Source organism: Nansenia antarctica, assembly GCF_963989245.1.
Source record: "Nansenia antarctica genome assembly, chromosome: 7".
NCBI classification, from domain to species: domain Eukaryota; kingdom Metazoa; phylum Chordata; class Actinopteri; order Argentiniformes; family Microstomatidae; genus Nansenia; species Nansenia antarctica.
In genome coordinates, this window is record NC_137677.1 from 3,093,492 (window position 1) to 3,109,244 (window position 15,753).

The 15,753-nt window shown below is 43.4% G+C and overlaps 3 protein-coding genes across 3 annotated transcripts in view; 1 reads left to right on the forward strand and 2 right to left on the reverse strand.

Moving 5' to 3' along the window:
• Window positions 1–15,753, reverse strand: part of cp (ceruloplasmin) — a 423,180-nt gene that overhangs the window by 250,708 nt on the left and 156,719 nt on the right. The gene's annotated exons all lie outside the window — the stretch shown is intronic.
• Window positions 264–3,956, forward strand: ncbp2 (nuclear cap binding protein subunit 2). The gene is made up of 4 exons (XM_080535515.1): window positions 264–401; window positions 1,348–1,529; window positions 2,244–2,382; window positions 3,486–3,956. The coding sequence occupies exons 1-4, from the start codon at window positions 327–329 to the stop codon at window positions 3,555–3,557; spliced, it is 468 nt and encodes a 155-aa protein (XP_080391641.1). The 5' UTR covers window positions 264–326; the 3' UTR covers window positions 3,558–3,956.
• senp5 (SUMO specific peptidase 5) lies at window positions 6,048–12,559 on the reverse strand (the record flags this gene model as incomplete). Its single annotated transcript, XM_080535994.1, has 10 exons — window positions 6,048–6,158; window positions 6,724–6,774; window positions 7,387–7,470; window positions 8,083–8,220; window positions 8,734–8,811; window positions 9,212–9,259; window positions 9,666–9,813; window positions 10,491–10,596; window positions 11,542–11,740; window positions 12,068–12,559. The coding sequence occupies 10 exons, from the start codon at window positions 12,557–12,559 to the stop codon at window positions 6,048–6,050; spliced, it is 1,455 nt and encodes a 484-aa protein (XP_080392120.1).

Sequence of the window (15,753 nt, forward strand, 5' to 3'; positions counted from 1 at the left end):
TATATATATTTTTTCACAATATTTGTATTATCATTTTTATATACCAACATCAAAGACGAGACAACAAAAGACAAAAAAAGAGAAACATACAATAACAAAATGCACAAACATAGACACACACAACTTGCATCAATTTTGGATTGAATGAAAAAACTATACAAAAACAAAACGTTCCTCCTGTATAAAGTCACACGGTTATATTTGTCCGCCGCACCACCTGTTATGGTGCGTCTTTCCGTTTCCGGCATTTGCGATGCTTTAGTGCCTCTGTTGTTAGCATCGCAGCTAGTTAAGTGAAGGACCGGTTTACATTTCATTGTAGTACAATGTCTATTAAACTAAACGCGCTATACAGCGACTCGTACGTCGATATAAGTCAATACAGAGACCAGCATTTCAAGGTAAGAGTAACTGCATCTTAATGGGGATGAACATTAGCTAACTCAAACCAGGCGGTCTGTGTGTTGCTGTAGCTACGCCGCTTAGCTAACTCACAGACATTCACTAACTTGTCACAAGTTGTCAGCAAAAACGAGCTTAACAGTCATACATGAATCAAATGTAATTGGCAACATGTCTCTCTCTCTATTCAGTTAAAGTGCATTAAAGTGTTTGTTTCACTTAGCTAAGCTGGCTAAACCAGGTGTAGCCACGTGTTGTGTGTTTGGCCAGACAGACAGTCAGACAGGTAGACAGACAGGCAGACAGAGAGACAGACAGAGGCAGACAGACAGGTAGACAGGCAGACAGACAGGCAGGCAGACAGACAGGTAGACAGGCAGGCAGACAGACAGGTAGACAGATAGACAGACAGGCAGACAGAGAGACAGACAGACAGAGAGACAGACAGAGAGGCAGACAGACAGAGAGACAGACAGATAGGCAGACAGACAGGCAGACAGATAGACAAACATATAGGCAGGCAGACAGACAGGTAGGCAGAAAGGGAGGGAGGCAGACAGACAGGCAAGACAGACAGGCAGGTAGGCAGACAGACATACAGACAGGCAGGGAGGCAGACAGCTTTAGCGCTTAGCTCAATGTCGGGCAGGTCGTTGCTGTTGTACCAGATGTTGTTGTTGTTGTCCCCAAACCAGCGACCCTGCTGTGTGGAGGTGGCCTTAAGTTACACACTGTGACCGCACCGGTGCAAGAGACGTTCAGACTTCTTGGCAGGGGGCTGTTGTACGCTCAGGGACGCCTCACTGGTTTATGTTTCAAGTGTCATTGACACGAGTCACACCACATGACTGTAATTGGCTTCCTAATGTGCATTTAGCATTTACCGTCTCGAGTCTTCTAAAGATGTTGATCTATAATCTCCCTTCTTCTTTCTTTCCCCACCAGGGTAACAGATATGAGCAGGAGAAACTTCTGAAGCAGAGCAACAGCTTGTACGTGGGCAACCTGTCCTTCTACACGACTGAAGAACAAGTGTACGAGCTCTTCTCCAAGAGCGGAGATGTGAAGAGGATTGTCATCGGCCTGGACAAAGTGAAGAAGACAGCATGTGGCTTCTGCTTCGTAGAGTATCCTTCCAAAAATTACCCCAAAGGGTTGTGTTCTGTACTGCCTGGTCTCTGTTTCTCCCTGGCTGACTAGACCAGACTAGAGGCCACTCAGGAGGTCTAAATCAGATGCAAATTAAATGGGAAGAAAGAGAACCAGCAGCAAACACAAGTCCCCCTGAAGTTGAGTTTGATACCTCTGGTTGTGTGTTAACCTTGTTGTCTGTCATTCTGCACCTAAACCTTAGACAGGGTTCCCACGGGTCCTTGAAATCCATGAAAGTTTGTGAATTTGAGGGGAAACAATCAAGGCCTTAAACGTTTTTGAAAATAGACATGGCTCATTGAAAGTGCTTGAATTCCCCTCTCTTTATGTAATTATTGTAGATAAGTCACACTGCTTAACTTAACACAGTAACTTTACACATATTTCACAATATATTGTTTTGCTGTGCTGTGGTAGAGAAGGCAAGAGACCATCTAGTGTTCACACATTCAAGCCTCTCTTTTTATTTGTTGTCTGTGAGCGGATAGTTCCTATTATATACATTCTCATCTAGATCTGTCTCAAACTATGCCGTGTTGGGTCCTTGAATTTGAGGGAATTGAGTCTTGAAAATCCTTTAAAAGTTTCAGAAGGTGTGGGAACCCTGATTAGATTCAACTTTATTGTCATTGCAGACTACAAGTACCAGACAACAAAATGCAGTAATGGCACCTTAACCTGTGTGCCAGATATTACTCACGCGTAGACGCAGAGAACGCTATGAGGTTTATCAACGGGACGCGCCTGGACGACCGCATCATTAGGACAGACTGGGACGCCGGGTTCAAAGAGGGTAGACAGTATGGCCGGGGCAAATCTGGTGGCCAGGTAAGCTCACACAGGAGGTCAGAGGTTAACCAGGGAACGCATGCTCACTGGTTCACAGATGTGGTGGAAAGAAGAGTTGTCATCAGTTTGTATAAATAGTTTTGATTCAGACACCAATCAGTATCAGTCAAGGGGTGATACTCAAGATTCAATTAGCATGACGGGGAGTTAAAGGTAGGTAAATCTAAATATGACGTCAAAGCAAATTTGTTAGATGTGGTGTTTTCAAGATTCAATGTGTTCATTTGTTATAAGATTTCTGGTGATTAGCTTTTAGATGTGTTGTCTCATGGTTGGATATGATCATTTGTGACTCGAATGTTCGAATGCTTTGGTCCTCATATCTGGGATCTGATGATCAGACTTTTCTTTCAATGACACTAGTCAACTAACACAGCTTGTTTTGTGAGCCTGCTAACAATGTAAAGTAGTGTTCTAGTTAACTGCGGGGCGGCTGTGGCGCAGGAGGTAGAGCCGCCGTTTAATGATCACAAGGTTGGCAGATCAGCGGTTCGAGCCCTGGGTGGCCACATGTCGAGGTGTCCTTGGGCAAGACACGGAACCCCAAAATTGCTCCCAGTGAGCGGGCCGGCCGGCACCTTGCATGGCAGCTTGCCGCCATTGGTGTGTGAATGTGTGTGTGAATGGGTGAATGAGAGGCTGTTGTAAAGCGCTTTGAAGCAGCAAAAAAGGCGCTATATAAGTGCAGTCTATTTACCATTTAAGTAGCAGTGGGGATTACTCGCCGAATCCATTGCATTGCAGTATTTTGGTTTGACTAGCGAGTTTGTTTTGTGATTCTCAACAACGTTGAAACACAGTTCCGTGTTTCTAAAGAAAAGTCCAAACATTTCGATTGGTTACCAATGCCGATATGAGGACCAAAGCGTCATTTGTTAATAGATGGGTTCAATTTTCAAGATTCGTTGTGGTCATTATTTACATGAGGCACACATATGTTTCCATGAGAAAGCAGCCCTGGCCTCTGATGTACACAAGTGTCTATGATAAAAAGGCTGGGGCTTGTTTCTGGAAAGGGCTCATCTGTACTTTAGAGTCTCTAGTGTAATAAACAAGTTCTCTTTCTTTTTTCCTCCTTTTAGGTCAGAGATGAATACAGACAAGATTACGACCCAGCCAGAGGCGGCTACGGCAAAGTAGTGTCACGAGCTTGAGAGCTCTGGAATATTCTGTGCTGTTTCTTTGCCTTTCTAGGTCAGAGATTAATATAGGCAAGATTATGACCCTGCGCCAGGTGGATGTGGGACATTAGCTCAGCTGCAGAGAGGCTCCCCAGGACCGGAACAGTTTTTAGTTGGAGAGGATTTCAGTTTAAAAGCTATAGACTGTCCTGTCAAGGGTTTTATATTTATCTTATGAATGAGTTTATTTGAGAAAGTCCTGTTCTGTGAGAAGAATGTAGTCGGCTGTAGTTGTATCAGTTGTTTTGACATCTGTGTGAAGAATCTTCATCTGAAGAAGAACTCGCTCAGATTAAAAGAATAATCTTGCCATCCACTCAAGTTTCCAAAATGTATTTGTCTCCCGAAACTGTATTATCTTTGTAATAAAAATCATTTTTACTAACTTGTCTTGTTTGCATTGGATATTAATTAACCTTCCTGTGTCCTTCATGCAAAATGCAGATGTTATTGATGCCTGTGGGGTGACTTGGAGGCTGTCACAAAGCTGTATGCATAGGTAAGCCTGCATGAGTGAATATTCTAAAAAATTAATTATCCAACAGTTAGTTCCGACCAAGTAATTTGATTGGACGAGGCATTCCATGAGTGCCGATATACAGTATAACAGCACTGGGACGTTTAACTATATGTATCACTTAACAGTAATAAGTGACAACAGATTATGATTTGTTTGTTTATTTAATAATTTATTTTGTCTCTGTCAACAAAAAATTGTTCCGCAACTGGACTGTTGCCTAGTAACCTGAACACAAACATCTGCAGGCTAGCTACTTTGTATTAACGGTCATTTCGGAGTGATACATATAGTTAAAAGTCCCAGTGCTGTTATACTGTATATCAGCACTCATGGAATGCCTCTTGTCCAATCAAATTACTTGGTCGGAACTAACTGTTGTATAATTGACTACTAGACATTCCCGACCACCCATATTCAAATGTGTTCTTTCGTTACCCAGAAAGCCAAGAGCTACTGTACATAGTGAACATGCTTTGTGATGTCACAAAGCTCTGGTGCGTGTTGTCATGGATACACTGCCTGAGTAACAGGAAATAAAGTCAGAGATCAGTCACTTTTGGAGAACAATTTTAATGTTACACTTCAAGTAACTTTACAAAGTTTTTACATCTCCTCCAATAAGCTGACCAGTACGCTCCACCCTCATATGGGACATTTGCTGAAGCAGTCAATAAAAATAATAGACAAATCCACCCAGAGTTGCCAACATATATTTTCTCCATGCTAAGGTCACAGTAGTATAATCTTTACATAATAAAAATACAAAAACATAAGGCCATCATCAGTTAAGTCTGGTTCTCCCTCTCTGTGTGATCCTGTTAACGCTCTGCTCACAAACCTGCATTCTGTCATGTCACATAGAAATATTACAGCCAAAATTCTCAATTAAAAAAGTTACATGTTTGTGTATGAGTGTATTCCATGGGTTAAATTGGGATGAATTGAGTTCTTACCATCTAAGGATGGCAGATGACATGTACAGTAAGAACTGAACAAAGCTCTGTATCTAAAAAAGAAACTATGAAAAACAACGTGAACATGGAATCCAAACCAGATAGAATCTCTCAGAACACGCTGTGACAACAACCAATGAAGTGGTACCAAGTGTTAAAATGCCAGCATTGTTGGAACGCAGTCTGTTTATACAGTAACATGTCTTTCTATAAGTACATTGAATGTCAAGATAGGCTGTCAAACTAATAAGTACAATTACTTTTATAACATAAGCAAAGAGGTGTTGTGTGTTTATGAAACTAGCCAGGTTTAACAGAACAACGTGGCCCTTGGTAACTGAACCCTAACCCGCATTCACTCACTACTCTGTGGTCCTCATCTCAACAGCTGTCTCTGATGCTGAATGTACAGTAGAGCTCCTCCGGAAGAAGAGAAGCCATTTTGTTATAAAGAACTCACCTTTTTAAAAACAGTACATTCAGTTAAAAGCTAGCCTTGGATTTCATTCTCTTTGCCCCACCGCACCACACTTAAATGATATTAAACAAGAGCCTTCAAGTTTCATTTAATATCCGATCTTCTGTTTGAATTTTTCAAGAACGGAAGTTAGGGAAACATGTTTAAAAACATACAGTATATAGTCAGCTAGAGCCGTGCTAGCTTCGGTCGATCATCAGAACCTTTTGGACCCTGATCAGCAGTGGTGGCTTCATGATGAAGGACAACACACACAAAATAAAATTAAGAAAAAACAAGTCACCAGGAAGTGCCGGCTAGCCTTGCACTCCCCTGAGAGAGGAGGACCAATGGCGTCAGGCTTGGCGTCTGTGTTGTTACCCAATCACGTCAGATGTCCACGGGTCTTCGTTCCCTCAGGTGTAAGTAAGTATCAGAGGCCCTTACACAATAAAGGCCAAACAGTCAGTTTGCCCAACTGTCTGTTTAAGAAGGCGAGCTCACCCCAGGAGCCCATCTCGACCGTGCTGCGGTCAGACAGTCAGTTTGCAGTCACACAGCTCCTTGTAGATCCGCTTGCGGAACTTGGGCATGTCCTCCTGGGTGAACTGCAGAGGTTCCTTCAGTGCCAGGCACTTGCAGTACTGAGAGACGGAGGCAGAGAGATATATACAGTATGTTACGGTACATGTGGGAAGACGGTACATGTGGGAAAACTAGGGTTAGGGTTAGGTGCTAGGGTTAGACATGCCAGCATGTACTAAGTCAACGTAGCACCTAACCCTATTTTTCCCACATGTACCGTAACATATATATAATAATCGACACTAGACGCTTGTTTGGTGGAATTAATTGCTGTGTGACTGCCAATAGTTACCCAATCCCTTTGGTTTTACACACGTCTATGGTGGAGGATGGCTAGGGGTTAAATGGACTGCACTTATATAGTGCCTTTATCCAAAGCGCTTTACAACGGCCTCTCGTTCACCCATTCACACACCAATGGCGGCAAGCTGCTATGCAAGCAATTTTGGGGTTCAGTGTCTTGCCCAAGGACACTTCGACATGTGGCCAGCCGGGGCTCGAACCGCCGGTCTGCCAACCTTGCGATCATTAGACGGCGGCTCTACCTCCTGAGACACAGCCGCCCCTCCTGCGCCACAGGCTGTTTCTGGTGTTCACACAGCAACATGCTACAGGCCCACTAACCTCCAAGACGAAGACTCCACAATCACTGTCGTTCTTCTGCTGGGGAATACCCTGAGAAAAGAGACAATCAGAGAGAGAGAGAGACAATGAGACAGAGGACCCATCTTCCGTCGGAGACTGAAGACCTCCATCTCATCAGGTTACACCTTAACTGCTCCTCCTGAGACTTCTACTGCCCCCCAGCACTGCGTCTCCTGAAGACACCCGCTTTCCCCTCGACTGTGTCCCTAAAAACTTCTATTGACCCCCTTGTACTGTTTCCCTGTTTCTCCAGTGTCTATATATATATATATATATATATATATATATATATATATATATATATATATATATATATATATATATATATATATAATTTAAAAACCTAGGTTTAGAAGAAGGTTTCTTTCCTTCTATCAATGGCCCCGGGCCTGAGCTGGATTACTCTTCCTACGTTACGACTGGTGGATTGATGATTCACTTGCTTAGTCAAATGTATGGATTGTAGTATGAAGAACAGCATAGTCATTTGTTTCTGGAGCTATTTGAGATGTAATGATATTTACTTTGAAAATATCCAAGACAACATCGAGAAGCTGGGTGGCTACAAGTCTGCTTTAGTTAACAAGTTTAGTTTAACAAGTCTGCTGTCACTTCTCATCTCAGCTCTGCAGAACTTTTTACCTTGTTTACAATCATCTTCCAGCCCTTCTGGTAGCCCGCCTGCTGCTTCTCCTTGGCCTCAGCCAGGATGTACCTCATGATGTTCTGTGGGTAGATGGGATAGGGTCAGAGGTGGTGGGTAGATGGGATAGGGTTAGAGGTGGTGGGTAGATGGGATAGGGTCAGAGGTGGTGGGTAGATGGGATAGGGTTACAGGTGGTGGGTAGATGGGATAGGGTTACAGGTGGTGGGTAGATGGGATAGGGTTACAGGTGGTGGGTAGATGGGATAGGGTTAGAGGTTATAGGGTTACAGGTGGTGGGTAGATGGGATAGGGTTAGAGGTGGTGGCACACATCGTGAGCTTAGAATTCTAAGGTTCTATCTCCGTTTAGAATGATAAGGTTCTATCTCCGTTTAGGGCAGTTCAGAGATATTGAGCGTCAAAGTTTTTACATTCCATTATGTTTTGTGAGATGGAACCTTTGTGTTTTATGAATTACTAACTCAAAAATGTCAACATTTTAAAAATAACACCACACAGGCATTAATAAACACCTAATGGATCAGATTATGGGAAAAAAATAATTTTGACAAAAATGGAGATAGAACCTTATAATGCTAACGTCACGATTTGTCACAGGCACAGACACACAGGGACGCAAGACACGGGAAAGGGAACAAATACCAAAATAAAGGTTAAAGATCACTGTCTTACATCAACAGTGTACTTGAAGACGACACCCTGTGAGTCGTAGTAGTTGATGTGATGGCTGGCGATGTCGACGGTGATCAGGGACCAGTGGATCTCCAGGTGGATGGGGATCATCAGCAGCCTCTTAGAGAACAGATCTACCTGTAGAACAGACAGGCACGCCAGGTTACCCAAGGACAGACACAGAGGCACGCCAGGTTACCCAAGCACAGACACAGAGGCACGCCAGGTCACCCAAGGACAGACACAGAGGCACGCCAGGTTACCCAAGGACAGACACAGAGGCACATCAGGTTACCCAAGCACAGACACAGAGGCACATCAGGTTACCCAAGCACAGACACAGAGGCACATCAGGTTACCCAAGCACAGACACAGAGGCACATCAGGTTACCCAAGCACAGACACAGAGGCACGCCAGGTTACCCAAGGACAGACACAGAGGCACATCAGGTTACCCAAGGCTAGACACAGAGGCACTTAAATAACCAAGACCAGAGAGACGATAGAGATGGGGATCTTATAGTTAACAGTCACAACTTGGGATACTGTCGAAATGTCAAATTTGACACTCTTATTCTGATCAAAGAAAATGTTAATACTCCAAACACATTGTGTGGCTTTCTTTGTTTCCTTTCAACTAAACAAGCGTACCTTTTTGGTCCACCGTTTAACTCCTTCATAGCCTTTGGCCACCAGCTGTCTATGGAAGAAGCTATTGAAGAAATGAACCTGCAGTAGGAGAGAGAGGGACAGAGAGAGACAGAGGGAGAGAGAGAGAGAGAGAGAGAGAGAGAGAGGGAGGGAGAGAGAGAGGGAGAGAGAGAGGGAGGGAGAGAGGGAGGGAGAGAGAGAGAGAGACAGAGAGAGAGAGAGGGACAGAGGGAGAGAGAGAGAGGGACAGAGGGAGAGAGAGAGGGACAGAGAGAGAGGGAGAGAGAGAGAGAGGGACAGAGAGAGAGAGAGAGGGACAGAGAGAGAGAGGGAGAGAGAGATGGAGAGGGAGAGAGGGAGAGGGAGAGAGACAGACCACCATTCAATGCCTAAGTGTACCAATGTGGATAATGAAGATGATTGGTTGAGGTAAATGATATGCTAATGATATGCGAGTGCTACTGAACTCTCCTCTTACCTTGTGCTGTGTGGCCTCCATGATCAGTTCACCATACATGTTGATCACCTGGAGACACGAGACGCATGCTTTAAAGTATGTTCACAACATGCACCTCCGTTTCTAGATACATTCATTCTATATAATAATAATAATAATAATATTGCGCTTTTCCGGCAAATATATTGCGCTTTTCCTGCAAACGTTGCAGCTCAAAGTGCTTTAATCATTATATCATCTTAATTTAATTATTTAGTCATTTAAAGGCAATATTAAAAAGATGGGTTTTTAGTCTTGACTTGAACATAATATGTGCTGAGGTTGCATCCCTAATGTAAACTGGCAGTGCATTCCACAATCTGGGGGCATAAAATGAGAACGCAGCCTCACCAAATCTCTTCTTTTGTACATATACACGTATATGCGGTCATATAACAGGTGATTCAGGGCCTGTGCGACATGCTGTACTTCCTACCTGGTCGTTGACCCAGTTCTGGTCGTCTAGTGTGGACAGGTCCTCCAGGGTGAGGGTGTGCTTGTTGTAGGTCACTTGGAAGCAGTGCATGGGGGCCGAGGCCAGGCTCGCCTTGTACTTCAGCACTTCAGAGTGGATGTTCAACTTCCTGATGGAGAGAAGAAGAGGAGAAGGGTCAGGACCACACACACACACACACAGACTCTGCTTTGCCAATGTACATCCATAAAGACGTATAAACGAATGAATCTTACAGTTAATTAATCAATCGTTAATACAGTTTCTGTCTTGATAATTGTCTCTATTGTTGTTACTGTTTGACTAATCGTGACGTTAGAATTATACGGTTCTATCTCAATTTTTGGTCAATTTTTTTTTCTTTTTTTACATAATCTGATCCATTAGGTGTTTATTAATGCCTGTGTGGTGTTATTTTTAAAAATGTAGCATTTTTTGAGTTAGTAATTCATAAAATACAAAGGTTCCACCTCACAAAACATAATGGAATGTAAAAACGTTGACGCTCAATATCTCTGAACTAGCCTAAACGGAGATAGAACCTTATCATTCTAAGATAGAACCATATCATTCTAAGATAGAACCTTATCATTCTAAGATAGAACCTTATCATTCTAAGCTCACGGAATGTGATTGTCTGAATGACCGATTCCCTTGGGGGAAAATAAACAATGATATGATCTAATCTCTTTAATCTGATGGTGTTGGTAAAGGTGATGGTGTTGGTAAAGGTGATGGTGTTGGTAAAGGTGATGGTAGTGGTAAAGGTGATGGTAGTGATAAAGGTGTTGGTAAAGGTCGTCTTGCCTGTTGTTGAGGTCCGTTTTACACTTCGTTTTCAGGTGCTCCAGAACATCGCCCTCGCTGAGAGGAATGAAGCTCCCGTACGTCACATAGAAGTGCTCCAGGAACTCTGGGGAAGAGAGAGAGAGAGGACAGGTATCAGTCACAAACCTATACACACCTCTGTGGCACTTCCCTCTGTGTAGGTTTATGGGCATCACTATGAACTGTTGTGGGCGTGGTGATCTTTGTAACAATGAATGAATTAATGAATCTTTTATTTCAAACATGATTTAAAATAATAAAAGAACAAATCATTGAAATGTCCTGTCCTATACCTGTATGTCATGTGTACCGCCTGTCTGTGTACCGCCTAACATGTCTTACCTGTACAGTCTGTGTGCTTGTTTTTAGTCTGCTTATCGTGCGTATATGTTGCTTGCTTTTAGTCTGCTTACCGAATATGTACCCTCCTTTTAACCGCCTATGATTAATGTATGCTCTTTTAACCCCCTATGCCTATGTTATGCCCTTAAGCTAAATGCTTGTCCTGTCTACTTTTTTGTGCCTAGGTCTACCTATATTTTATCTTTTAAATGTACTTTTTTCCTCCAGGGAGCCGTATACAACATCATGGCATAGGGACTGCGGATGAAAACTAGCTTTCGGGCTAACTCTGGCGTATTTACAATTTATTTTTGTTTTATTAATATGCACTGTCTCTTGAATAAATAAATTAATCTGAATCTGAAATAACTAATATGAAGAGTACATGCCTATCAATGTTGGAAAGGGAGCAGGATGAAGCCTAAGCTTATCCTGTCCTACCCCTATCCCTCACTCTCAAGTGAGAACAATTATACTTAAATTATATAATCCAATGAAGAAAGGACGATGTTGTGATGGGCTGGTCTTTATTTTATTTATTTATTTTATTTATTTATTTTATTGGTGATATGACAAAAATGCATTGTGACTACAACCGTGTATCCTGAATTGATCATACATCCATCATTATCCTGGAAAAAGAAACCATGTGAAATCAAAAGTGTTTTCACAACGAAGCCCCTCCTACCGTGGATGAGGTCTCTGGGTCCTTCATAGGTCCCGTCAGCAGGCGGGAGGTCCTGCTGGTCTGTGTGTGCCTCCCCCTCCTCCTCCCCCGGAGCCCACACCCCGGGTCTGCAGTAGTGGACGTGGTCCCGGAGGGCGAAGGGGTTGTGGGCGGTGTGGCGGGTGATGCAGGGGAGGGGAAGACAGAATACTGCGCACGGCTCCACCTCCATAGGAGCGCTAGTGGGCCCTGCCCCTGTTTTCGACGACTCGTCCGGGGGTGGTGGTGGTGGTGGTGGTGGTGGTGGTGGTGGTGGGGGTGGTGGCGGTGACGTACCGTTGGAAAGAGCTGGTTCCCCTCCGCTAGTCTGAGGCGCCACCTCCATGTTTGAGTCCGTCCCTGGGCTGGGCTCTTTGTCCAAGCACGCCTCCTCCTGCTGCGGCTCCCTCTCTGAACCCGCCACCCGCTCACCCCTCTCCCCCTCAGAGCCCCCTTCCCCTTCCCCCTGCTCCTCCCCCTCCTCCTGCTCCATCTCCGACTCCGTGACCTGCTCGTCGGTAGAGTTCCTGCCAGGCTCGTCCAGAGAGATCGTGATCCGCTGATCTACAGAGTTCGTCACTTCCTCCTCCTTGACCACCACAGTGTTGTTCACCTCCCCCAGTCTGCAGGTGAGGAGGTCGACGACCCGCTGCTCGGTCTGAAGCGGCTTCTTAAAGGGGGGCCGACCTCCCCCCGACCTCTTAGGGGTGTCTCCCCCCCCTCCCCCCAAGTTCTGGCTTCCTTTGCCCCTGCCCGCTGCTCCGGCTGGAGGCCTCCCCCGCCTGGCCTTCCCCGTTTTGGGGTTAGGGGTTTTCTCATCGTGGTGCCGACTGTTGGGCCCGCAGCAATCGCAGGCCTTGGGAGTGCGCTTCCTCCCAGAGGAGCGTCCGTTGGTGCCCAGACCGCTGAGCTGTTCTGTGGCTGCTGGGGCAGGTGGGTGTGGGTGTGGGTGTGGTGGTGTTGGTGGTGGCGTGTGGGGGGCTGAGCCGTTGTGTACCATGGCTCTGTCCTCGGACACTACCCCATCCCTCCGCTGATCCAGTGTCAGTCCTGAGCCACACTTGGAGTTTAATGGAGGTTCCCTCTCTGCCAAAGCCTTAATCTATTCTCATGTAATAAGAATAAGCCACGTGGGAAACTGCATTCAGGTACGTAAGGAAAGAGAGAGGGGGGGGTTTATTAATACACAGATCGAATGAAGGTTAGATTAGTACAGTTTAATGACAACTAGCAAAAAGGACTTTGCAACAACTGGTGCTGCCTGTCACATGAATAACGCAAATTAGTGACGTATCATAGCAGTTTTCAACATACATAATGTGTGCTTTCCTGGGTGCAACTTTTAGCTGTTTAGTGTTGATAAGGTGTAAGTTTTGCAAACAAAGCATGCTGCATTTTTACTCTTCAGAGTTGCTTTGTTCACAAATATTGACTTCCATTTCCACAACAACACAGCCGTAGATTCAATCATTGGATAGTAAAATGTAAGGTTTTTACATTCCATTATGTTTTGTGAGATGGAACCTTTGTATTTTATGAATTACTAACTAAAAAATGTCAACATTTTAAAAATAACACCACACAGGCATTAATAAACACCTAATGGATCAGATGATATAAAAAAACTAAATTCGGACAAAAATGGAGATAGAACCTTATAATTCTAACGTCACGAGATGTTGATGACATCATTTTTGCATTCTAGCTGAATGAATCAACACACAGGAACATCAACAATCAGAAATGGCGAAAAAGCCAAAAGCCCAAACTGGTTTGTTTTCTTGCTCTAATGTGAGCAGGTTTGAGCCAGTGACATTGTTCCTGCTGGCCCTTTCAATAGCCCAGATTCTGCCTGTCGTAAATCTGGAGGTAAAAAAGATAAATACGTTACCGAATTCCTGCAATTAAGCGAACAAGTTTCACTGATCTGAGCACAATCCCAAACAACTTGTGGTCAAACAATCCATTTCGTTAGATGATTTCGTCGCTGATTGATTACGTCACGTTTCTGGTTTCAACCAACGGTGATTTTTTTTGCAGGTCGTTTACGACCTCTGGTGGACAGGCGGTGATTTATTAAGTCAATGAATTATTATCTTGGTTATGATCCCAAAACATCTGTTAAAATGTACAGGTGCAACTCAAAAAATTAGAATATCGTGAAAAAGTTCATTTATTTCAGTAATTCAACTTAAAGGGTTAAACTTAGATATTATATAGACTCATTGCATTGTACATATGCATGATTATACTTTTCAGAGGGCTGACATTTCTGTATTTAAAATCCTTTACATGCATCCATTACATGCAAAGCGAGATATTTAAAGCCTTTATTTGTTATAAATTTGATGATTATGGCTTACAGCTTATGAAAACCCCAAATTAAATATCTCAGAATTGTTTTATATTACATGAAATCAATAAGAAAAGGATTTTAAATACAGAAATGTCAGCCCTCTGAAAAGTATAATCATGCATATGTACAATGCAACGAGTCTATATCATATTTAAGTTCAACTCTTTAAGTTGAATTACTGAAATGAATGGACTTTTGCACGATATTCAATTTTTTTAGTTGCACCTACATCATAGGCTATTATGTTGATATCAGACCCAAAAAATAAATACATAATTTGTTTGGATTTCTTTTTTATTTCATAGTATGGCAATAATGATGTACACTAGTTTACACAACACCAAGTACAATATTTACAAAAACAATAAATGCTATGATACAAGATAGGCGCATGGCCCCTAAGCACTGTCATGTCAATGGAGGCTGTTGGTGGTAGTAGGCAGCTTAACATCAACAGTGTCTCCGTCTATGGCACTTTACATATAACAACATGATACCCACTGACATTCTAACCTATACCATCTTTTTGATGCTGAATTTGAATGGTAAATGGTAAGCACTTATATAGCGCCTTTTTTGCTGCTCCAAAGCTGCTCCAAAGCGCTTTACAACGGCCTCTCATTCACCCATTCACACACACATTCACACACCAATGGCGAGGTAGGCAAGCTGCCATGCAAGGCGCCGGCCGGCCCGCTCACTGGGAGCGATTTTGGGGTTCAGTGTCTTGCCCAAGGACACTTCGACATGTGGCCAGCCGGGGCTCGACTCGAACCGCCGATCTGCCAACCTTGTGATCATTAGACGGCGACTCTACCTCCTGCGCCACAGCCGAATGGAGAGGCTTAGTACAGAATTCAATACAGTAAAGTTCAACCACGCTTCTATGTCACCCTACTGAAACTGAATGTGTCCTCTTTGGTAATTTCAGAACCCCAACATCTATTGAGACTACCTTTAGGCACCACCATTCCCTTTCCCCTTGTGTGGTCATACATACAGTATAGCCTACTGGGGTCATGAAGACATCACATATAATACTCTTTAATTACAACACAATAAATACAACTGGAACGAGTCTTAAGATATGACAGAGCCTAAGGTTACATCAAAGTCAACGGGGGTTATCATAAGCTTGAAATAACTTATGGCATAATATTATTACACATTCTAACTAACTACAACAGGGAACGAACTGTCAGGGACATTGGGAGGACGTTTTGCTTGGGTCAGAAGACTGATTGAAGTACATGTACATCGTGAGCTTAGAATGATAAGGTTCTATCTCCGTTTAGGGCAGTTCAGAGATATTGAGCGTCAAAGTTTTTACATTCCATTATGTTTTGTGAGATGGAACCTTTGTATTTTATTAATTACTAACTAAAACATTTCAACATTTTAAAAATAACACCTGGCATTAATAAACACCTAATGGTTCAGATTATGTAGAAAACTCAATTTTGACCAAAAATGGAGATAGAACCTTATAATTCTAACGTCACGACATGCCGTGGAACACTTAATGGAAGGCAGACAGTTGTGGTACCACTACATACGTCAGTGCTATATTTTCTTTACCATGTGTAAAAAAAAAAAAAGGGTATGATTACAATATACACGATTGAAAACAAAAAATCTCTACACATTGAACATACATGTACTGAGGGTGTAATGGCCATGTTGGCAAAGATGGGCTTTTGTGTGTGTGTGTGTGTGTGTGTGTGTGTGTGTGTGTGTGTGTGTGTGTGTGTGTGTGTGTGTGTGTGTGTGTGCGTGTGTGTGTGTGTGTGTGTGTGTTAGGCTGTGGCGGCACAACAACGATGAGGAGCAGCAGATGA